At 37.3% G+C, this 26117-nt stretch overlaps 2 protein-coding genes across 2 annotated transcripts; one reads left to right on the top strand and one right to left on the bottom strand.

The window, feature by feature from the left end:
• Nucleotides 1-485: 485 nt before the first annotated feature.
• Nucleotides 486-8927, top strand: LOC134671294 (nonsense-mediated mRNA decay factor SMG9-like). Its single transcript, XM_063529105.1, has 8 exons — nt 486-628; nt 728-953; nt 1467-1601; nt 2123-2398; nt 3806-4022; nt 5752-5922; nt 6498-6658; nt 7128-8927. The coding sequence occupies exons 1-8, from the start codon at nt 593-595 to the stop codon at nt 7328-7330; spliced, it is 1425 nt and encodes a 474-aa protein (XP_063385175.1). The 5' UTR covers nt 486-592; the 3' UTR covers nt 7331-8927.
• A 588-nt stretch (nt 8928-9515) lies between these two features.
• Nucleotides 9516-25886, bottom strand: LOC134671317 (uncharacterized). Its single transcript, XM_063529144.1, has 5 exons — nt 25387-25886; nt 24705-24847; nt 23781-23859; nt 11239-11325; nt 9516-9666 (listed from the first exon to the last, which is right to left on the bottom strand). Exons 1-5 carry the CDS (start codon nt 25684-25686, stop codon nt 9601-9603), a joined length of 675 nt encoding a protein of 224 aa, XP_063385214.1. The 5' UTR covers nt 25687-25886; the 3' UTR covers nt 9516-9600.
• Between the last annotated feature and the right edge of the window lie 231 nt (nt 25887-26117).

Genomic DNA, 26117 nt, shown 5'->3' with positions numbered 1-26117 from the left:
AGATCACCTTTGTGGTATAAATATTCAGTCATACAGCGATTGCATATTGTTTCACGACAAGCGACTGGTACGACATCCATGTCGAGAATGAACAAATTGTCGACATTTTCATCGCAGTGCGCGCACTGAATTTTCTGCGATAAGTTACAGCGCGATTCTAAAATCGTGTCGCAAAAATTAAAATCGTGGTGCGCGCTTGGCGTCAGGGTTAAATAAACTGTTGTCAAAAAATCAATCAAACGATTTTTTACGTTGACAACCCTTTAGACAGTAACGTTCCAATTGCTGTTTTTTTTTTCAAAAGTTTTGTTTTAATTTCCCTCAACTCTTTTCTTTTCTAATCAGAAAAATATAGCATGCTAATAATTATAACAAAATATATAATTTACTATTTTCTGTGTGTGTGTTAGTGTTACTTTTTAACTTAAATTTATGGCATTAACTTTTAAAATCTTTACTTGGATATGCAGCGTGGATCGGGTCGAAATAAAATGTCAATGTCAAAAGTCCAATCGCATCGCCGAGGAAAACAAAAAATAAGAACGTGTTAAATAATTTAATTGTATGAGCTTTATCTTATTAAGTATATAAAATGGCAGATAAAAAAAAGAAAATATTTCTTTCGAAGGTAAAATTATTTCATAGTTTTAAATAGTTACAATATACATTTGTTTACATGTTGCAAATCATACTGCTTGTGAAGGCATACATTTTCTAATCTTTTCAGGAGTCTAGTGCTCCAAAAAGGCCAGTTATATTGAAATCAGACCGAGATACTACCAAGGATCCACCGAAAGAAAAAGAAAAGCCGCCAACCATCATTTTAAAGACTCGTGAACAGAGTGCACCAAAAGAAGAGAGACCGCTGAGCCCTAATGTTCAGGCTGCCGAAAATGAGGGGCCTCAACCGTCCAAAATTGCTCAAAATGAGAATAAGGAGAAGAAAACTATAGGTATTAATTTTTTTCCTAATTTTGTACATAATTTCATGCCTAAGATTTGTACTTAAGCAGAAATATATTTCTTGAATTCCTTCAAGTAGTATTTAAGATATATTTTATGAGTTGTCATTTGTCCAATACATCCAGAAACTCATTTAGTCTTTTCAATTGCAAATGCAGCTATAAATTGCATTAATACAGTACCATGAAAATTTTGTAATATAATATCACAGATATTATACAATTTTATTATTTTCATAAACCCTGATAATATAATATCCTCGGGTGACAAGCAAAAGTCACTAAGTACTATCAAAATATTAAATCAACAATGCACTTTATTACACTTGGAACATGGTTTATTGTCCAATAATTTCAATGGTGTTAGTTAGTGACTTTTGCTTGTCATCCGATGATATAGAAACTCATACTTACAAACCCAGATTGTAATGTAACCGAATGTCACAAGATGAAGTACTGTTACAACTGTAACAAATATGTTACTAATTTGCTATCTAATTCCAGAACAGAAGCCAAGTGCACCACTGAAGTACATGACGGAACCAGTGAAGCTTTTGGATGAAAACTTAGAATTCAACAGTGCAGCACTAGAATTCCTACATGACTCCAGCATTAATTACCTTGTTGTTGGAATAATTGGTAAGAAGACATTTCTGTTACTAAAATCTTGTCACATTGCTTTGCTCATTCTTTAGTAAAATTATCCTCAGTAATTTTTAAATAATAGTCCTTCACTTCTATAATTTTGTGTAGAAATCTTATTAGCCTGGTCTACATAGAGCGAGCACACATGCAAAGCAATTTCCTTGGTACTTCTCTAACAACCTAATCAGACGCTACAGTCTGAAGTATTCATAAATGTTTTTGAAGTAAATTTTCTTCAAACTCACAAAAGGACATATGAGGCAACATTTGTGTTACTTAACTTCTAACTCGGGTAAATCCATTTGACCCTCTCAGCAAATATCTACCCTATTACCTTTTCTTATACCAAAATCCCATAATCTGACTGATGGATTTACCTGAGTTTGAAATTATCAACTCATTTAAGCCCTCCACTTAAGAAAAATAAAAATTGATACTTTTTATAAAAATTATCAAAATGATTTTCATTGTTCCCTGTCAATAAAATAATATATGTTATTTTTATTTCTCAACAGGCACGCAAGGTGTTGGTAAATCTATGATTGGTAATCTAATTGCCCAAAATAACCCAATACCAGATTTGTGTACACAAATTTTAAACTCTCATGAAATACCGAACAACCTCAGTTTTGATGGCAATGATGTCTCATCACTGGAAAATCAAATTGATGGCCTCCACTTTTATGAAACCCCTGAAACTAATGGGACCAATGGGAAGGTGGAAAGTAGTTTCTTCAAATTTAAAATGCAAGATATTGACCAGATCGAAAGAGGAGTACACTGCACAAAAGGTAAGGTTTAAAATAAAAAACCGGGCAAGTGCGAGTCGGACTCGCGCACGAAGGGTTTTGTACCATAATGTAAAAAAGGAAAAAAAAAACGGTCACCCATCCAAGTACTGACCCCGCCCGACGTTGCTTAACTTCGCTCAAAAATCACGTTTGTTGTATGGGAGCCCCACTTAAATCTTTATTTTATTATGTTTTTAGTATTTGTTGTTATAGCGGCAACAGAAATACATCATCTGTGAAAATTTCAACTGTCTAGCTATGACGGTTCGTGAGATACAGCCTGGTGACAGACGGACGGACGGACGGACAGCAGAGTTTTAGTAATAGGGTCCCGTTTTACTCTTTGGGTACGGAACCCTAAAAAGACTAGAGCAAGAGTTCTCACTCAACATATTCGCCTCAATCCCTAAGGCAGGATAGGCGAAATAATAATCATCATCATCATATCAGCCAGAGGATGTTCTCTGCTGGACATAGGCCTCCCCCAAAGAGTGCCACAATGACGGGACTTGCGTCACCTTCACCAGGAAATAAGAATAATTTATTGAGAATACCTTATTGCTAATGTTACACTAAATGGTCTAAATGGCAAGTCGCGCATGGTATTCTAATCATTGAAGAACCATAATGTCTCCACAAGAAAAAAAAGTACAAAAATTTTACGTGACAGCTATTCCATATAATAAGTTTTTGGCAAAAATTTCATTTTTGGTACAAGCTTTTATCGCTGACTGTAGTTGTCTTACGACAGACAACTAATACTCATCGAGACAATTCTAAAAACCCCTAACACAATTAGGTTGTGTTGTTTCATCACAGAGTTCCTATGGCCACCTCCTGTCTCCATCATCAGATTAGTTCGACAGTACCATATTATTGTAATGTCATCAGAACTACATACAGCTGCCAATTTTCGTGACGCTACGATCCTTGGAAGGTGGTTAAATTAGTTACGTTAGATTCCATTACATAGTTACATACAGGTCGAGAGTTCCTATGGCCACCTCCTGTCTCGATCATCAGATCAGTTCGACAGTACCATATTATTGTATTGTCATCAGAACTATATACAGCTGCCAATTTTCGTGACGCTACGATCCTTGGAAGATGGTTAAATTAGTTACCTTAGATTCCATTACATAGTTCACTTCAGTTCAGTACAGATCGACCTAATAAAAGCTTGTTAAAAATGAACATTCATGACGACCGTCATTCGCCACGAGTGTATACAGCTCCACCGCTACCTAGATCGTAAATATACTTAAGCCTTACATTAACACATTGCGTCAATAAATATAGGATAGAAGCCCTCTTTCTCCAATTCACGCATGATCCCTATAAAATTTTGGAACTGTTAGAGGTCATTGACTTAAACAATCAACTAATTAATATACCAATACATTCCAGGTGTAGACATGTATGTAACCACAGACCGCGTGATACTCCTCGACTGCCAGGCGCTGTGGTCTCCCGCACTAATAGAGGAGACTAACATCAACCCCATAACAGCCAGGAGCGGGAATGTGGTCACAGTGGACTGTCTCCAAGTCGCATCATTCCTGATGGCTATATGTCATGTTCTTGTAGCCGTGCAGGACTGGTTTACGGACTACAATTTTATTAGGTAGGTGATTTCCATTCCTATTTGAGGATTGTCATAGTTGTAAGTAATTCTTTCGTATAAAAATCGAGGAATTTCTTTCTCTAAAAGCAAGTTGTATTCTTTCAAATGTCTTACAATATTTGAGTTCTATGCTCTGCTTTATTTATGAGGTATATCTTTACTATGTATCCACTACCTATAGTCTATTTAAAACATGTATGTATCTTAAAATAATTTTAACAAAAAACAAATGAGCCAAATGACAAAAACACAAGGAAAGGGTTTTATGTTTATATGTTTTAGAGATCCCTATGGAATAAACTATATTTCAGTTTGTACATTTTTTACTCTATCTATATTCTACTAGCTGTTGCCCGCGACTTCGTCCGCGTGGAATCTTTATCTTCAACATTTTACATCTTTAGTACCTATAATTTTCATATCCAAGCAATGTTGAAATTTGGTTGAAATTAAGTACTTTTCTTTTTTAGCAAGTTGTATGAAGTTTTAAGTCAAGTGAATTTTGATGTTGGTTGCTGAAATTACTTTTCCTGTATATGCCCTTATACAAAGATTCAAGTTCCGCACTCACAAAATATCTGATCTCCATACAAACTTTCAACCCTTTTCTCACCACCTTGGGGGATGATTTTCAAAAATGCTTGAATTAGTTTTCATGTTTGTTAATTTATTACCTTTTTTTGCAAAAAAATCAAGTTCCTAGCTTAAAATTAAATTTACACCCCAAGGCGAACTTTCATCCCCCTTAGGGGTTGAAATTCCAAAAACGTTGAATTACTTTTTTTCTGTGATCGGCTATTATGCCTTTCTAAGAAGTTTCAAAACCATTTGTAATGGATTCAAACTTTCAACCCCTTTTTAACCCTGTTAGGGGATGAATTTTACAAAACGCTGAATTTACTTTTCCTGTCTTCTAATAATATCCCTAAATACAAAGATTCAAGTCCCACACTCGAAAAAATGTTTGATATCCATATAAACTTTCAACCCCTTTTTCACCACCTTAGGGGATGAATTTTCAAAAACGCTGAAATCAGTTTTCTTGTATTTTAATAATATATTTTATTACGAAGTTTCAAATTCCTAGCTCAAAAGAAAACTTTAACTCCATACAAACTTTCATCCCCATTTTTAACCCCCTTAGGAGTTGAAATTCCAAAAACGTTGCAATCACTTTTTTTGTAATCGGCTATTATGTCTTTCTAAGAAGTTTCAAAGCATTTGTAAGGGATAAAAATTTTCAACCCCTTTTTAACCCTGTTAGGGGATGAATTTTACAAAACGCTGAAATTACTTTTCCTATCTTCTAATAATATCCCTAAATACAAAGATTCAAGTCCACCACTCGAAAAAAATTTTGATATCCATACAAACTTTCAACCCCTTTTTCACCACCTTAGGGGATGAATTTTCAAAAACGCTGAAATTAGTTTTCTTGTATTTTAATAATATATCTTTTTACGAAGTTTCAAATTCCTACCTTAAAAGAAAAATTTTACCCCATACAAACTTTCATCCCCTTTTTAACCCCCTTAGGGGTTGAATTTCTCAAAACCGCTTCTTATCTCTTGTACACTTTATAAATGCAATCTGGTGTGCAAATTTCAACTTTCTGGCTTTTGCAGTTTCGGCTCTGCGTTGATGAATCAGTCAGTCAGGACACTTGCATTTATATATATAGAAATCTTCTGCCCGCCTATCCCTCATTGCCCACTCTGGTCTGTTCTAGATACCTCCAAACAGCCGAGATGTTAAAACCGTCCCTGTCAGCTTCAAGCTCCGCCAGCTCTGAAGAGGCGTCATCTGGCGAGAGCCACCCCCATTTACTACTTCTCCACAACCGCTGTCAACTTGAGGACTACACCCCAGAGGCAGTTAAGACCATGCAGGATTTATACAGGTACAGGCCTATCATTTAGGTATCTACATGCACTCTTCTTAGGGTGGTATTCCATCTGTCGTGCCCAAAATGCGCTCGAGTATTTAGCAAGAAGATAGGGTACGTGAGCCACTTAAGGGCGCACCAGAGAGTGGATCAGCTACACTCTCATAACACGAGTTAAAAATTGCCTACTCCAGAGCACACAGTCGCTGTGGCCGAAATAGGTCAGGAGAACATCATCATTCCATCTGTCCAATATCTTTGTCCAAAGTTTATTGCGTCTCACATTTTGCTTAAAAGACAGTGAGACGCAATGACATTGGACAAAGAAATTTGACAGGTGGAATACCACCCTAGCGCCACTTGCACCATCCCACTAACCCGGGGTTAACCGGTCAAACATGGAGTTACCACTGGTAACCATGGTAATTTGCAACTGGGTTGATGGTTTAACCACTTAACCTCGGGTACATTTTTATTTTTAATTTATTAGCTGATTTACCGAGTCAAATAAAGTTGCCGGTGTAATACACAATCAGTTAATATGTTAAAATGTAAAGCGTATCCTATAATTCAATTCCTCTTTGCTCCAGGAAAGCGTTCCAAAAGTCGAGCCTGCAGCTAAACTCGGGCATGTACATGTACAGCGATTCCAACCGCAACGGTCTGAGCGCGGACTGCCAGGGCTGCAGCCTGGACACCTGCGGACCGCCGCTTAACCTGTTCCTGTTGCCGGAGATCTACGATGATTTCGGTAAGAATACTTATGGTCTTACTATGGATGATAAAAGTCGAGCCTGCAGCTAAACTCCGGGCTGCAGCTAAAAATGCCGGTGTATTGCGCCATTTACGAAAGTTCAGTAAATAGCCGGGTCCATACAGAGCGAGCATACGCGCGAGGCAATTTCCTCGCGCACAAAACGTTTAGTGTAGACGTGCCTCGGCGGCATGCGTGTGGCACGCTTACACTGGCCGTTTTGTACGCGAGGAAATAAAAAAGGAGGAAAAAAAAAATAGGCTAAGACCATTTTTTTTTACCTCACACTCACAGCGATGGTTATGCCAAAATATTTTCAATTGACTACCCTAATGAACAAAAAGGATATAAACTCACACATTGATGCGTAAATGTATGGTGTAAATACGCATAAATGTGTGTGAAGTATATGTGTATAATTGTATATAGCATGACCGCCCTGTGACAATAGTATCACTTGCTTCAGATAACCAAGAGATCTACCGCGGGCACCCCACCTTCGAGGAGCTGTCGAAGCGGCTCCGCTGGATGGTGCTCGGGGTCCACCGGCACCCCATCACCAACGTGCCGAACCTGTCCGAGCGCTCCTGGTTCCAGTACTGCGCTAAAGCCTGGGAGACCATCAGGAAATGCACCTTCTTCATGGAGTATGAGAGGTTCCTACCGTGATTTTTAAGTGCAAACTGGTTGTTTTCATTCTTTATACGCTGAGGGCTATAGGCACTTGTTACCTAGGCAATAGAGTTCAAGTGAGTGTAACTGCCTCGCTAAAAGAAGGGATCAAATGATGCAGCGTAAACTCTTAATGTTAGAGTGAGATGAGACGATCTACGATGAATAAATATCGTCAGATGACAAGCAACGCTCACTAATTACTGAAAAATAATTAAACATAAATCAACCTTATTTGAGTACTATAAGGACTGTATCGTTTATTATAAATACAGATAAAACCTGGTCTAACTGTTGACGTGTGTATTATTTTGTATTACTATGTTCTTAAGGTATAATCTGGGGGTATTTTTAAGACATATCTGATATAAGAATGTTTTACATTTATTTTATTTTAGGGACTTTATGATGATTTTAATACCTTCTAGCAAATGTAATTCGGACAAGCCTATCGAGCTTAATTTGAGACTATTTCACCGATTCCTTAGTACGATTTAAAGAAACAAAAGGTTAATATGCTGCCAAAATATGCCATCTAAGTGTCCTTTTCATGATTGCTCAATTGAACATTCACAGAATAAATGTGGTGTATTTTATCTTTACATGAAAACGACTTTTTATGCAACATTTTGGATTCCCGTCAATTTCTGACGCCAGGGAAATGACGGAAACAGCTAAAAGAATCTACCGAAATCCAAAGCCTAACGGACATTCATGGCGTTGAACCATGGCTAGAACAGGTCGATAGAAACGCTCCATGATGGTTATATTGTATACCAAAGTCGGGGTTGTCGTAAGTAACATGCCATATTTTCAAAAAGGCCACCAAGCACAGATCCAAAACTTTTTTTCCAACTAAAAGAAATGATTAGACTATGCCCAGATGTTTCGCTTTACGAATCATATGTAATTGCTGTTTACATAGTACGATTTTTTTTGTGTAATACTTATCTTGTTCGCAAACCGTAAATTTTCTTGTAGTATTTGTCCGAAATCGTTGTAGTTACTCGGGAGGATTGGGTAAATATTGTCCAAACCATATGCTTTACGTGATCTCCCAGGACGAAATGTTACTTATTATTAAAGCACTAATTAAACTATATGTGTAATTTTTTAATAAAAACATAATACCAGAAAAAACGGCTAAGTAAAGTTGTATTTATAATAAACGATACAGTCCTTAGTTCGTTTTTTTAGCAATAGAAATAAGGTAAACAATCTTGATGTGTATTCTAATTGAAAAACACATTTTAAAAATAAGTTACGGCAAATATGTAACAGTTTATGAATCTAATACGATCATTTATATTCTTCCGCTTTCATAAATAATAGTTACTGATTTTTAAAAAGAGTTTTTCAATTAAAAGACATGTCAAGATCGATTACCTTCTTTCAAGTTCTTTCTAATGCTAAAAGAACGAACTATAATATAGTTCACTGCGGCTATGACCTTGTGGTGGTAATTAGCGAGTTTTGCTTGTCACCTGACGATATAGTATCATGTGTTAACAGCGGGCTTCGGGCGTCCTAAATATAAAAATTCTTCCCAAGAGAACATCAAGTTCAGGTAAAAACTTTATCATTCATGTAAATCTATATACATTTATTGAATAAATACGTAACTAAGAAAGTATTCTTTATTATTCTATATTTCAATTTAACTTGCATTGCATAAAGTTCGTAAGTAATCGTAGTTTCTGAGTCGGTGCGGAAAGAGAAGAGTTGTGGAATGTATGGGGCCCCATACATTCCACAACTCTTCTCTTTCCGCACAGACTCTATAGGTAGGTACTTACAGCCGGGCTAGCACATGATTGGCGCGACAGTATCTCGCGGCGAGATAGACCACCCGTCCCTCTTTAATCATAGAAAAAGACGGGTAATCTATCTCGCTGCGAGATACTGTCGCGCCAACCATTTGCTAAGCCAGCGGTCGGCAACAGGCGGCCCGCGAACCTCTCGCTTGCGGCCCGGGAGCGTCCTTGGCTATTTTGTATATAGTATTGACAAACGACAATGTCTGCTAAAGTCACAAACATTACGAAAGTGCGGCCCACATCAACTTCGTTAACTACTACGAGCATGTGGCCCTTGCTAAAAGGTTGCCGACCGCTGACTACAGGTCATAAGATGTTAACATAACAGTATGTAAAGGGATACTAATGAATAACACACGTGTAGGTAGAGACGCATTGTTTTATTTATGACTTAGCTTCTTGTAAAACGACGATCTCCTTAGATAACGCATTACGTATAGCTTATTATCACTACACGGGCGTGGTTGTAGTCGAATTCTCTGCGTTAGTCATGCTGAGTAGCGTTTTACAGGCAATCTGGAAAATTCGAAATTTAAATACCCCCGTATGATCTCGTATAATCCACCGTCATATGGATCATGACGGCCATACTTTACTTGCGACTTATCGTAGACGGGCGGACTCTTTATTAGATATAAGTAAATGCTAATGTATAGTTTGTCAAAGGTCTCATTGCAATCATAGACAGAGAGAATCATAGGTACTATCTTTATCTTACATTAGTACTAGCACCCAAAAGAAAAGGATGAGTATAGTTTTCCTGGGCCACTTTAGCATCCATTAGGAACTGATTGTTCGAATTAAAAACAACAATCGCTATTTTAAACCATCAGGCGCAATTTGCATTAGTTGTCCCCTTAGGGTGGCTTTTCCTTAACCGCTCTAAAACCAGACAGAAAACTACAAACAAGTGCGAGTCGGACTCGCGCACGAAGGGTTCCGTACCATAATGCAAAAAAAAACAAAAAGAAGCAAAAAGAAAACGGTCACCCATCCAAGTACTGACCCCTCCCGACGTTGCTTAACTTTGGTCAAAAATCACGTTTGTTGTATGGGAGCCCCATTTAAATCTTTATTTTATTCTGTTTTTAGTATTTGTTGTTATAGCGGCAACAGAAATACATCATCTGTGAAAATTTCAACCGTCTAGCTATCACGGTTCGTGAGATACAGCCTGGTGACAGACGGACGGACGGACGGACGGACGGACAGCGAAGTCTTAGTAATAGGGTCCCGTTTTACCCTTTGGGTACGGAACCCTAAAAATAGCAACCCACAAGTTCTCACACAGTCGCAATTTGGACAGGGCAATCGTGAAATACGTTATCGTTTTAATTTGATTTTAAAGCATTAATTTGTATAAAATACAATAAAGAACATCTCGAATGCAAAAAAATTTCAAAGTTTTCTAATTCCAAATATTACTTCAGCTTTAGGCCAAGGGCGCTTCTAATGTTTTCCGACTAATACCGGTTGCTAAGCGCTTCGGTCCTCGCGTCGTTACTCGTGACGGAATTGAATGCCAGTCACGTGTAGGGTGACCAGATACAAATTTCAAAAGTCCTGACAAAATTCCTGATTTTCGGCCGAAATTCCTGACATGAGCTGTCGCGGTCGCGGCGGGTAGCAAACGCCCGAGACTATGTACTTTTACGGATGTTTTACGAATTAAATATCCGTTACTGAAAGAAGGTAGAGAGCCGAGTGAAGTGTATTGTACTGTATACCATTTTATTGTTTTGTTTATTTGTCCTTCGGGAAACGGAAATGCCAAAATTCCTGACATTTCCCTTTTCCGGCCGCATTCCTGACATATGCCTAAAATTCCTGACATGTCAGGAAAATTCCTGACGTCTGGTCACCCTAGTCACGTGATGCCAGTACTTAAATTGATCATCATATGAGTCGCTTAACTTCAAACTCGGGTAAATCCATCTGTCAGATTATGCGATTTTGGTACTAAGAAAAGGTAATAGGGTAGATATTTGCTGAGAGGGTCGAAAGGATTTACCCGATTTTGAAGTTAACCGACACATATATTCTTAACAACAAACATTATTAATGAATTAATAACGTTACACTACTGACCTGCATTAAAGGGAAGTTCCAGGAGGAAATATCTATTTTACTATGATCCGGTTGTAAACATGCATTCCTTGAGTAGAATATTAATTCCTGTAATTTAAGAATAGTTTTTTAGCACATATTCGCAGGTTTAGATAGTATCATATTATTATCCTTAATAAACAAGTGTTTAGTTTGATATTCAAATTTCCTAAGAGATGGCGCTGTTACCAACGCAAACTAGATAACAGTAGGCCATCATAGAAAATACATATATAATGTCAAATATGTCAATATAAATGATTGGTAATTGGTATTGGTAACTAAGCAACTTATTCAAACAAAGTGGTCCTTCGAGTTGAGAAGTGAATTGACTTAAGTGACATAGACAGTGCATTCAAAAGTGAACTTTAATTACAGTACAATAGAACCTAAAGTTGAACCTAAGTGTCAGTGATTTAGAACATTTAGAAATATTTCCAGAAGCCGTCAGTCAAAATTGTCATCAAAATTACAAAATTATAATTAAAGATTTCGGGAAAATAAGATTAATAAAATATATGTTAAGACCTACGAGTAAACTCAGAAAATTCGCCGCTTCAAACTAGTGCTATTTACAAGATTAGATTTTATTAAGTTGGAAAAAATAATGTTTGAGAAACAGAAGAATATAGAACACGTCAGAATTTTTTCCATGTCAAAAAATTAATCATGATTTCGGTGTGAATTTTCATAGTTTTAAAGAATAGTTATCTCATAAATCTCAAAATGTCTCTAGAATTATCTGGTTTATTGGCAGGGCAAGAAAATATTTGCGGCCTAATTCTCAAAGCGCAAGCAAACTTCAAGAAAACACCAAAAGCGAGATTAACAAGAGGATACATCAAGACGAGAAAAGAATCGATAGAACAATATTTTAGTCAGTTCGTAGAAAACAATCGAGCCTTGGTAAAAATATCTACACCGTCAGACAAAGCGAAGTACGAATATTTCAAAGACGATGTATATTCAGCGTGCGAGGAAATGTTCCTAGATTTGAAAGCAGAGATGACAGATATGCTTGAGAGTTCGACGACGGGTGGTACGAGTACAAGCAGCACTAATCCAACACCAAGCACAAGCAGGGATGACGTGAAGCTACCGAAAATAGACATAGCGAAGTTTACCGGTAACTACCAAGATTGGACTTCGTTTTACGACATGTTTACATCACTCATCCACAACAAAGAGAACTTGAGCAGCGTCCAAAAGATGCATTATTTAAAAAGCTACTTGTCTGGAGAACCTGCTCAACTGTTGGATCACCTAGCCGTCACTGAAACAAACTACGAATTGGCATGGCTCACGCTGCAGAACAGGTACAACAACAAGAGAGTTATAGTTAATTCCATCTTAAGCAAGTTGATGAACCAAAAGAAAATTCACACGGGCACTGCTAAAGCAATTCGAGAGATATTAGATACAACTATGGAGTGCCTTAACAAGCTGAAAGTACAAAACATTAATACAAGTTCATGGGATACACTCATCATACACATCATTGTTGAGAAGTTAGACACAGAAACACATAAAGAGTGGGAGGAAGAAGCAAGTAACCTGAACCTCACGGAGTTACCTACGATGATCATGTTCAACAAGTTTTTAGAAAAGAGATTCCGAGTTTTAGAGATGATGCAACCTAGCCAAACAACGAACATGAACATGAAGAGTACCTACCGAAGCACCCAGAGAGAACCTAACGTCACTGTCGAGTCTAAGTCATTTCACGTGTCACCAGCTATCAAGTGTGGTTTTTGCAAGCAGAACCATCAGTTGAACCAATGCAAAGAGTTCCAAGAGCTAACACTAGAAAAGAAAACAGAGTTCATTCAAAACCAACAACTCTGCTTTAACTGCCTAATCCATGGTCATGCTGTCCGCTTCTGTAAGAGCAAGTTTTCATGTCAAAAGTGCGGAAGAAGACATCACACATTGTTGCACAACAATACATACCAATCCAAAGAGAAAGAGCACAAAGAAGAAACAAAACAAGAGAGAGAAAACAAAGATTTCAAGCGAGAGAGAGAAACTAAACAAGAACCCAAGCAAGACATGAAAAATAAAAGAGAGATAGTTGCCCACCTAACAACAGGAAGCATGACAGGATTATTATCTACAGCACAAATTAACGTGACGAACCATCAAGGAAGAGAATTCGTTTTAAGAGCCTTGTTGGATCCATGTTCTCAAGAGTCTTTCCTGGACGAGTCTGCAGCCCAAACTATTTCATATTTTTCATATTTCATATTTCATTTATTGCATAGTCATGAACATAAATTACATAATAAGATGTTACAGTCAAGTTGGCCAATTCATGACACCCTGTTAGGGCACACAATATTTAACTTACTAGCTAATACCTATTAAACATTTCATTATAATATATCTACCGTATAATTAGCGTGTATAAGAAAAAAAAAAGTCCAATAAATTTAACATTGTAAAAGTCAACAAAAGATAAATTAAATAACATAGCACACATTAAGTTTTAGCAATAGTCAAAGTAATATAATAACATTTCATGCAATAATTTAAAATTCAATGTCACAATAAATAAGGTTAATTATAATAATAAAATAAGAATTATAAATTATCATTAAAAAAGTCAGTAACACAATAATAACATTTATCCAGTAATAAGTTTTTTAATTTATTTTTAAAGATCGCATTTTGAGGTTCTTGCTTAATCGAGTCAGGAATTTTATTAGTTATTAGGATACATTTGTAATGTGGACCATTTTTACACATTTGTAAGTTCGTTTTGGGTAACAGCAATTTATTCCTGTACTGTGCTCTAGTTGTTTGCTTATCCTGTTTTAGTTCAAATAAATGAGGGTTTTCGCGAACAAAAAGAGCAGCTTGCAATATATAGATGCAGGGCAGTGTTAAAAGTTTGTAACGAACAAAGTACGGACGGCAGCTATCTGGTATACGCACATTCGCCAAAATTCGAATACACTTTTTCTGCATTATAAAAAGCTGTTCGGCCTCGACACTATCACCCCAAAGGACTACGGCGTACCGAAGCCATGCGTAGGCATATGCGTAATATGCGGATAATGCACACTCGTAATTTGTGTTCTTTTTTAGTATGCTTAGGGCATATACAAATTTTGACATTTTCGTTTTTATGTTTTGTATGTGGGTCTTCCAATTCATACCGGAATCTATGGTTATACCTAACAAATTGAATTCCGCGACCTCTTCTATATTACATGTGGCAGTGTCTAAACTTAGTTCCAATGGCTTTTTTTGTGTGGGCTTAAATTGTATGATTTTGGTCTTTTTCAAGTTAATTTCCAAGTTATGTTCACCGAGCCATTTCTGTACGGAACTAAAAATGTTCTGAAGTTGTGATGTACATTCGGAGCTGTTATTGCAACTAAACAATAGAGAGACGTCGTCAGCAAACATAACGCAGGTTGTGTCTGTGTTGAGTATTTTTGGCAGGTCATTAATATATGCCAGAAATAGTAGGCATCCACAAACGCTTCCTTGGGGTATTGAACAAGTAGTATGACGCAAATTTGACGTCACGGTCTTTAATTCCTCGCGGTCCTCATCGAAGTGGTCTAATTGTACGCATTGCTTACGATTTCCGAGGTACGATTTGAACCAGTTATATGCAGTGCCGCGTATACCCATCCCGTACAATTTACATAGTAAGATTTCGTGTGATACTTTTTCATACGCTTTTGTCATATCCAGTAAAAGTCCTATACTATATGTTTTATTGTCTATATGACCTAAGATGTTATGTATATATTGATAAACCGCTAGTGTTGTTGAGTGGTTCTTCCTAAATCCGTATTGATTTTTATCTAAGATGTTGAACTTTTCGAAAAACTTGTAGACTCGATTTATCATACATTTTTCGAATATTTTTGACGCAGTTGGTAAGAGTGCGATAGGTCGATATTGGTTTGGATTGGTTACATCACCGTTTTTAAATATAGGTTTAATAATGGATATTTTAAGTAAGTCCGGGAATATTCCTTCATTAAATGATTGGTTTATCAGTTTTGTCAGTGGCTGTGCTAACTCTAATGCACACAGTTTTATAAGAACGGGCGGTATTTCATCGACACCAAAACTATTTTTATTTTTAAGCTGCCTTATAATTTTTATGGTTTCGTTTTCGGTCACCGGTTGTATGAATATTGAGTTAGTGGCGGGGGTATGCACACGGCGCGCGCGCGCCGTTATCGCTCCGGCTCTAAAGTCCGTCTCGCCTACCGACGCGAAGTGTTCATTAAATATGTGAGCTACTTGTTCTGGCGCTGTTACGATCGTATCGGCTAATTTTAATGACATATTTTTATACGCGCGATCCTTTTGCCTCCCTGTCATACTATTTATGACGGCCCACATTGTTTTCATTTTATTTTTGGACTTTTTCATTTTATTTATATAACCAATTTTCCTTGACACTTTAATAGATTTTTTAAGGATGTTTTCGTATATTTTGTAATGCTTTCGGATTATTTCGTTATTACTTTTGTTAACTATGACTTTAAGTTGCCTTTTATGTCGGCACGACAAGCGTAAGCCTTTTGTAAGCCAAGATTTTACGCGGTTAGGCATTATTAATTTTAAGCGTTTCTTTGGTATATGTTTATTTAAAAGCTGTTGCAATTTGGTACTAAATAAATTAAAATTAATGTTTGTATCATTTTTATCAGAAATTATCTCATTCCAATTTATACTGGCTAATGCCTGTTTAAACGACGACATATTTTTTTCATTAAATATTCTTTTTGTTGTGAAGCATACGTTTTGGTGTTGTGCTTTCCGTGCGGTTTGACTCTGGACCTTATACAACACGCTGTTATGGTCCGATATGCCATGGTTCGCCACTTCAACGGTATGATCTTTAGAGTTCGTAAATACAAGATCTATACATGATCGTGAGTTATTCGATTCTCGTGTAGGCTTATTGACTATTTGCAGTAAATTATAGCTTAACATTAGATCAGAAAGTCTTTTCGCAAACATAGAATTTGAGGATATATTAATATTAAAATCGCCAACAATAAGTACATTATTTTTTTGTTCTTTTTGCTTAATTCTAGAGAGTATCTGATTTAAACAGTCAAAGAATGTGTTAATGTCTCTATCTGGTCGGTAAATATTTATAATTAACATATTTTGTTCGGGGATTTCTATACCGCAGCACTCGACTATACACTCGCGTGACATGTTAGAAATATCCGGTCGCTCCACGCAATTTATATGTTTTTGTGTCAGTATAGCCACGCCGCCTCCTTGGTGGTGTTGACGGTAATAAGCTGCTGCAAAATTGTATCCGTCCACTGCTAACAGATCTTTCTGGTTATCTGAGATCCAAGTCTCTGATAAGCAGGCTACTTGGATATTTTTTTCATGTAAGAATGATTCTATGATGTAGACTTTATTTTTTAGGCTCTGAGTGTTCTGGATGAGAATTTTAAATTCTTGTACGAAAGGAATGATTTTCGTCCGTAATGCTTGGTGTTGTAGGTGTTGCTGGTAAGTTAGGTTGCAACTTTGATGAAACTTTCCCTTCATTGTCTATTATTATTTGAACTGTATCTGTAGCCGAGTTATTGGACTGGTTGATAGTCGATTGGACGCTCTCTTCGTTTCGTGTCGCTTCTTTCCCGTTTATGTAAAGTCTATTGTTTCTTATTATGGCATAGTTTCCAGCTCGGCGTGCCTTTATGAGTTCGTCTTTAAGGATTTTTCGTTGTTCTAGGGATTTGCTGTCCAGGAACATCGATACTGAATATCCCGTGCTTTTAAATAGGTGGGTGTTATCAAGAACATACGTAGCCATTCGCTTGCTTAGAAGCTCTATCTGTATAGGGCGACGGAATCCTCTCTTTCCAATTCTAGACACTCCTTCAATGAAGCCATTTATATTTATATTAAGTATGTCATAAAACATATTGTCGATACGCTGGCACAAGTCCGCTTCAGTTTCGTACATATGCTCTTCTAGCCCGAATAAAACAATTTTTTTAGTGTTGTCTGGGGTTGCTTTATTTATCTGCGGGTCCTGAATTTCTTGAAACCGTTGCTTCAACTCGCTTATTTCATGTTGCAGTTTTTGGTTTTCGTTTTGTAGGTTCAATATAACTTTGTTTGTTTTGTCTAGTTCAGCTTTCAGAGATTGTTGGGTTGCGGTGACGTTTTTTATATCTGTTGAGAATTCTTGTTTTAATTGATGCACTATATTTGTTATTTCGGAGTTTATTGTTTTTCTCATTTCGGTAACAATGGCCCGGTTATTTTGTTCTAGCAAACTACTTATTTGTTCCAGTGTGACTGGTTGGATTTGTACAGTGGTCTGGGTACCGGAAGTACTAAGCGTATATCTGTTCTCGACGGTATTTCCACTGAATGTTGTGCTCTCCTCAAAGTTTAAGATGTCGTCTACTGACATTGTGGTGTCGTTTAGTAGTGCTGATCTGTGTCTTACTGGTGTATTGTCATTTTTCCTGCGTGTGATTCCAATATGTGTGTTACAAGTGGGGCAACGCCAAGCGTGCTGCAGCTCATGTACGTTTTCCCTGTAATAAGCCGAAGTCATATTTACGCACCTGTAGTGATACGGCTCCTTACAAGCTATTTATTTATTTATTTATTGAGGAGATAACACAGAAAAACATACATGGGATGAACATAAAACTTAAAGTTACATAAATGGCCTTAAATACAGATGCTTCCATAAACGTATCTCACAGAGAACATATGTATATTTATACCACTTACCTAATCCTAATACTTAACTAACATGCGGTTCACAATATTTCAAATGTTAAGTGAGACTGTACCTATGTTGTAGAATATACTATACTATGTATGTACTTAGACTAATGTAATAGGAAGTTACCTATTTGTTTCTATATAAATTTGTGACTGCTGCCTTAAACTGGGCGCGGGATTTTGAGAAGAGATCAATCTCGAGAAGAGACTTATTGTAGTGGTCGCACAGTCTGTATATAGGTGCACGTTTTCCGGCGTTAGTCTTTGTCTTCGGAAGACTGAAGAGGTGTGTGGACCGCGTTAGTTTAGGAGGAGCTCGAAAGTATATTTTAGATAGGAGACTTGGACAGTCCAATTCACCTGCACATACGTCACGCAGCATTATTGCGTCGGCGATGCAACGTCGGTCCCGTAGTGATAGCATGTTGTATTTAATTAAAAGCTCATCATAAGAGTGCCGCGGGCTCTTCAGACGAATATTAAGGCATCGCAAGAACTTTTTTTGTACCATTTCTAGCTTATTGCAGTATACATTATAAAAAGGGTTCCATGCAACTGACGCGTACTCAAGATTGGAACGAACTAAAGTTTGGTATAGGCAAGTCAGGCTGAGCTTCTGTTTGAAGGGTTTAGTGACGCGCATAACAAAGCCCAACATTCGGTATGCTTTTTTGAGTATATGGTCGATGTGAGTATCTAGTGTCAACTTTGTGTCAAGAATAACACCTAGATCTATGCATATTAGCAGCTCTGATTGGTGGTTTATTTGTTCATGGCAAACTAGGCACTCCATTATAACAGAGATAAGTATATCTGTAGCTCTTCGTCAAGATATTGGGTCCGATTCTCGGGTGTATTTTCACTGATGTCCTTTGCTCTTGTGTTTAAGTCCGCTTCAATCGTATGTCAGCGCCTGCGCTGCGCGCGCAGCGCTAAGCCAGCGGCGCGAACAGGTTACTGGTGACTCATCGCTGTTCGACTCGTAGTATTGTTTAAAAGACGTTAGGCTGTGATATTTAAAATGTTTTTGCTCATAACTTTTAAACTACACCATATATTTTGATATTGTCTTTTGCACTGCATTCCTTATTTCACTGGCTTTAAAACAATGTAAACAAAGCTGTGGTCCCGATGCTTTTATGCACTAATATAATTTAAAATCAAGAGGAGCAAGAATAACGCGGCTGCCTTGCGCGAGCGGTAGCGGACGAGAACTATGGGGCTTAAGAGGAAATGCGTAAATGGAAACGTATCAGGTCTTGATCAGATGAGCACACCCATCCGATTTGCTGCAGATATCGAGATTGCATCACGTCATAATCCTGAAAAGAAAATGAGTATAACAACCTACATAGTAAAGCGGGTCACAAACATCATGCCTTCAGAGAATCTTACCATCGACAACTGGGTACATCTAAGAGACTTACAACTAGCTGATCCGACTTACCACCAGCCAAGTTCTATCGATATTCTATTGGGAGTAGAAGTTTACAACGAGATGATACAGCCTGGTCTGATCAAAGGCGTTCCAGGCTCTCCCATAGCTTTACAAACACATTTGGGTTGGATAATATCAGGAAAAGTCACAGTCGGAACAGAACAAGAGCGAGAAGAGAAACCATTCATTAGCATGCATTTAAATGTCGAGTTGAACCATATGCTAAAGAGATTCTGGGAGCTAGAGACAATAGATGAAGAGAAACACAAGCTAACAGCAGAAGAGATCAAAGTAGAAGAAATATACGAAAAAACTACCACTAGAGACGAAGACGGACGTTACATAGTAGATCTGCCAATGAGACATGACCCACCAGTTCTACCATCTAACAGCCGAGAGATTGCACTGAAACGCTGGAAGTCTACAGAGAACAGACTTAAGAGTAAACCACACCTATTAGAAGAATACAACAAAGTTCTAGAAGAGTACATAACGCTAAACCACATGAAGAAAATAGAAAACAAAGATGAAGATAATGGTGTGTGGCTACCTCAATTTGCTGTGATTAAAATGGAGCGAGAAACTAGCAAATTAAGAGTAGTTTATGACGCGTCATGCAAAGGAAGCAACGGGGTATCCTTAAATAACGAGTTACTAATCGGACGCCCTTTGCTAGAAGATTTAAGAGCCATTCTCATTAGATGGAGAACATACAAGATAGCATTTGTCGCCGACGTAGAGAAGATGTTTAGACAGATACGGGTAAAAGATGAACACACGAATTACCAGAAAATTGTATGGAGACCAGATCCAAAGGGACCCATTGAAGACTTCAAACTCTTAACTGTTACATTTGGAACATCCTGTGCGCCTTATCTCGCAATAAAAACTTTGAGGCAAACAGCAAAAGATGAAGGAGCTGACTATCCAAAAGCTCAGAAGATGATATTACGAGATTTCTATATGGATGATTTGCTCTCCGGCACAGACGAAGAAAAAGAGGCTATAGAAATTCAAAAACAAGTTACACAAATTTTAAGTTCCGGAGGATTCCCACTAAAGAAATGGTGTTCAAATAGCGAAGAGTTTATGACAGCATTAGACAAACAAGAAAAGAGAGAAGAAACACAGACAGTCGAAATAAAACGCAAAGAGAGCGTGAAAACATTAGGTATAACATGGGAAGTTAAAAAAGACAAGTTACTCATACCTAATCATATCAAAGATGTAGATGACACACCTATGACAAAAAGAAGCGTTTTATCTGAGATTGCATCAATATTCGACCCAATGGGATGGATCGCTCCAAGCGTCATACTAGCAAAAATATTTATGCAAGTTTTGTGGAAGAAAGGCATTTCGTGGGATGAAGAACTTCCAGCAGAACTACAAAAAGAGTGGTTGCAGTATAAGAGAGAACGGCCAGCCTTGAAAGATGTCAGCTTAGATCGGTGGATGCACACTACGAGTAAATCAACTCTTGAACTGCATGGCTATGCAGACGCTTCAGCATTAGCATATGCAGCAGTTATTTACTCGAGAGTTATAGACGAAGAAGGAGAAATCAGAGTGTCCCTCGTGACAGCAAAAACAAAAGTCTCGCCGATTCGGAAAGTTTCCTTGCCGCGATTGGAGCTACTGGCTGCTACATTATTGAGTAAACTTCTGAAACAAGTAGCTGATACACTAGAAGTTCATCTTGACAACGTATACGCTTATTCAGATAGTCAAGTGACTTTGGCTTGGATACATGGAGATCCAATGAAATGGAAGCCTTTTGTAAAGAATAGAGTCTTAGAAATCACAGAGATACTCGATGCTAATCACTGGTTCTACGTAAACACTAAGCAAAATCCTGCTGATCCTGTTTCAAGAGGAGTGATGCCTTCAAAACTTATGTCCACAGAGATATGGTGGAACGGACCTGAAACACTGAAAGAGAAAGAAATAAGATTAGAAAAAGGAACTCCACTAGACACAGCAATTGAAAAGAGAAAGAATATAGTAACGATGGTAGTAACAAATGAGAATGAGGAACAACTTACCTTATTGAAGAAGTTTTCATCACTGGAGAAACTTACACGCGTGATTGCATACTGCAGACGCTGGCTAAAAATTATAGATAGAGAGAAAAGTAACTTACCTTCTTACCTGACGTACGAAGAAAGAAACGATGCACTTACAATATGTATAAGGATGTCACAAGAAGTGGAATTTTCAGAAGAGATAGAAGACCTGAAAGAAAACAAAAACTTAAAACCTAAGAGTAACCTACTAGCTCTATCCCCTTTCCTTGACGACAAGAATGTTCTAAGAGTCGGTGGTCGATTGAAGAACGCAGATATGGAATTCATACGAAAACACCCGATCATCATTTCGAAGAACAATGTACTACTACCGTTAATATTGAGAGATGCTCATGCCAAAACACTACACGGCCCTCCGCAAATGATGATTACATACTTACGAGGCAAATATTGGCTGATTAACGCAGCAAGCCGCGTTAAACGTTTTGTGCGGGAGTGCGTTACATGTATAAGACAGAATGCGAAGAACAGAGAACAAAAAATGGGAGATTTACCTGATTCTAGAGTCAAGCCGTGTAGACCATTCTTGATCACCGGAACGGACTTTGCGGGACCAATAAATGTCAGAATGAGCAAGGGTAGAGGTGCCAAATCCTACAAGGCCTACATATGTTTATTCGTTTGTATGTGCACGAAGGCACTACATATAGAGGTTGTAAGTGACATGACGACACAAGCCTTTCTGGCAGCATTTAAAAGATTCGTTTCAAGGCGAGGCCATGTGGCAGAAATGTGGAGTGATCACGGAACTTCATTCATTGGCGCTGAGAAAGAGTTACTAGAGATGTGGAGACAAGGGAAATCCAGTGTACCAGATGAGTTTATTTCGATGCTAGATAGAGAAGGGACGAAATGGAAATATATCCCTCCAGGCGCTCCCAATTTCGGCGGATTATGGGAGGCAGGTGTCAAGTCGACCAAATACCACCTGAAACGTATAGTTGGAGATACTACACTTACATTTGAGCAATTAAGCACGGTCCTGGCAGAAATTGAAGCTTGTCTAAATTCTAGACCCATTTCACCCATCAGCGATCATCCGGACGATTTGAACCCCTTAACTCCTGGCCATTTTCTCATCGGAGAACCCACTAATGTTATACCATCTGAATACCTAGGAGATGTAAAGATGAATAGACTCGATCAATGGCAAGTGACAACCAGAATGGTACAAGATTTTTGGCGAAGATGGCAATCCGAATATTTAAGTAGAATGCAACAGAGACCTAAATGGAGAAAGTCTACTCGAGAATTCCAAGAAGGAGATTTAGTTCTAATAAAGGACCAGAGGCTACCTCCTGGTCGTTGGCCTATGGGAAGAATTATAAAGAAGTACCCTGGAAAAGACCAACTTACCAGAATGTATGACCTGCGAACCTCGTCAGGAGTGTTACAACGTTCAATTTCAAAATTGTGTCCTTTATTATGTGATGTAGAAAAATAGTTTGCGTCCGTAACAAGCTATTAATTTATGTTTGATTATTTGCAAGATTGAATCTTAATTTATTTTATTATTTTATAATGACGTCACGTCATTAAAGGCGGGAGTATGTTTAGTTTGATATTCAAATTTCCTAAGAGATGGCGCTGTTACCAACGCAAACTAGATAACAGTAGGCCATCATAGAAAATACATATATAATGTCAAATATGTCAATATAAATGATTGGTAATTGGTATTGGTAACTAAGCAACTTATTCAAACAACAAGTAAAAAACAAAGTATTATTAAAACAATAAACTCATGTATAAAATAAAACTAAAAACTAATACTCAATAAAATTATTGAAGTATAAAAAAAATAAAAAATTAAATGCTTTTCTTGCTGACTGCGAGATACAGACAAAATAGTTATTTGTTTTACAAGGGGGCAAAGTTGCGTACCGAGTGGTTCGAAAAATGGAATCATGAGCGTTGCGAGGGTTAAACAAAATTTGCCCCCGAGCGAAACACAAAAATCTTCACCACACCAACCCGAAGCAAATATTAAATGTAAAATATCAAACAAAATCAAACCAAATCAAATCCAAATGAATGTTATTAAATATTTATCATCCAAAATCGTCATTTTAAAGTCAATTCTACCAGCAAGCATAAGAAAACAACTCAAATTTTGCATTTGATTACTTTGTCTCACATGTGAATAAAATGCAACTTTGCTATCAGTTTTTGAAGTGCAAAGTAAGCCTTTCCGAGCTGGTGTGGTGAAAACAAATGTATTATACATAATTATGTTAGTTATGAAAACTACTTACAATTGTGCTCGGGTTCGATAAATCCTTGATTTCTAATCGGTCGTCACTTTCAGCGCAAACCAAAAACACTAATGTATGCCTAAAAAACATGAACAAATAAAGTTAATAAACTGGAATGTAGGTATAAGTAACATAATCTATTATTGTAGTCGGACGGACTAAAGTTAGGCTTTACCCCAATGCACCTTATAACAAGTATAAAACCGGCCATGAGCATGTCGGGTCATGCTAAGTTTAAGGTTCCGTAGTTGCCCGTCAAAGGGAGCATCTTGTGAAGTACTTACTTATAAGTATACATATACTTATGTCCCTTTTCGAAGAAGTAGTTTCATTAGTCTTTATTAAGCTATGTTTTTATTTCATGTTTTTTTTCTATATTTTTTGCGTTTTAAAAGTTAGATGGTGGATGACACATTTTTTCCGTGTTTCGATAATATTCCTTTTTATCAAAATATGGTTATTGATTTTCAAATACCTATCCAACCACTCCCCCTACAGGGGCATTCCACGAGACTGTCGCTTACATAACGCAATTCTTCTAATACTTCTGGAAATGCTGAGTAAGCGATATTGAGTCAGGTAATATTTCATGACTTGGCTAACAAATTGGCAGTATATTCTCGAGATTCACGTATTTTATCGAGGTAGCTGCCATACAAGGCAAAAGCGTTATGTAAGCGACAGTCTCGTGGAATGCCCCTAGAACAGGGATGAAACGAAAAAAGAAATTATCGCCACTTTGAGTGTGTCAGCGCGGACAGACAGACGGACGGACAGACGGACGGACGGGTAGACAGACGGACAGAGTAATTAAGATTATCTAAGAAGGTGTGCTCTAGTTAATCGAGTAAAAACGTATACATAGAAACAGTAATTTCTATACGGGGTATAAAGCAAATTTTACCCTATTCTAGATTTACTTACGATGGTTGACTACGGTATTTAATGTAACTTCCGTCCTCGGCAAGCTCTGAATAATCTGAGCTCCCCATATAGTAGTAACGTTCTTGAAACTTTGTCAGAGTATCTGGAAGGGTGTTGTTCCACAAGCTGTATTGCCAACACACCTGCAAATAGGAATAATTTTGATACCGACGTAAGCTTTAATAATACGTATTTCACACAACAAAATTTATATTCACGGGGAGAGCGTACATTAAATCTGCCGTGCTAACAACATATGCAGTAATCGCAGTTGAAATGTTGTTGTCTTTGAATAAGTTCTTTATTTAAACGATGATTTTCATGCAAGTACTGCAAATACAATAAGCAGGGCAGAAATCCTGAACGAAATCCTTGATACATAACATTCCGGAAGTACAGAAATTTTCTAAAATAAAATCATTTCAAATATTATTTTTATTAGGCTCAAGATGATTATTTTATACAGCCACACTAACTTATCCCGCAGCCATACTTTACCCATATTAGCCTTACTTACCTATATTATGTATGAGTAAGTAAATGTTCTCTATTGCACCAAATCTAATTCAAAAATAGATTTATAATGTAATAAAGGTAGCTGCTGCTGTCGTTCGGTTATCGGTCGGTACATATAACATAGTAGAATTGATTTAAAAAGAAAGTAAATAAAAGACAAACTTACCGCCGAAGCTATGTCACAAGTGTTCCAAGTAGGTGAATCCTTTATGTCCATCATTATATCATGACAAGGATGATAGTAAAAAGTGTTAAGCCTTGCTTCACCTCGTGACCGTAGCTCATAAGATGTCAAAGATTTAAATGGAATATTCTTAGCAGATGGAGTCAAGTCAATATACGTGCCGTTAGGAAACTCACATCTGCATGGAGTTTTCTTTGCGCACACATCCTTACAATAAATTGACGGGAGCATACAAAGTAAAGTAATCAATACTAATCGTGGAAAGTAAGCAGATTCGTCCATTTTGGATGATTATTGAGAATCTTTAAAGAGCCGGGCGAAAGACAGTTGGCCGTTGGTAAGTGTGGTCTGTTAAAGTAACCGTAACAGAGTGACTGGAGAAAAGTTCTTGCGAATTTGCCAGTATTTTATTATTGTGAGCTGATATTGATAACACTAACCTAAGACCTATGTCTCAAGGTTGTGTATTCAAACTCAAACGTGATAAATACCTCCTCAATTACGATTACGAAATTACGAACCTCACAGCTTAAAAAACACCAATTTGACCGCAATAATATCATTCCAAAGTCATTTGTTTTGATGAAACTGAATCTATTAACTTAACCTAAATATTGCTTACTTAATCATAGCTTAAGAACCATTCAGAATGTATTGTTTGAGATAAGTAGCCAGGTGTTTACGCTTAAAATGATAACGATAATTTATAAATA

This window comes from Cydia fagiglandana, chromosome 15 (assembly GCF_963556715.1).
Source record: "Cydia fagiglandana chromosome 15, ilCydFagi1.1, whole genome shotgun sequence".
In the NCBI taxonomy this organism is placed as follows: Eukaryota; Metazoa; Arthropoda; class Insecta; order Lepidoptera; family Tortricidae; genus Cydia; species Cydia fagiglandana.
Note: the sequence above shows the minus strand (reverse complement) of the source record. Positions and strands in the feature narration are given on the sequence as shown.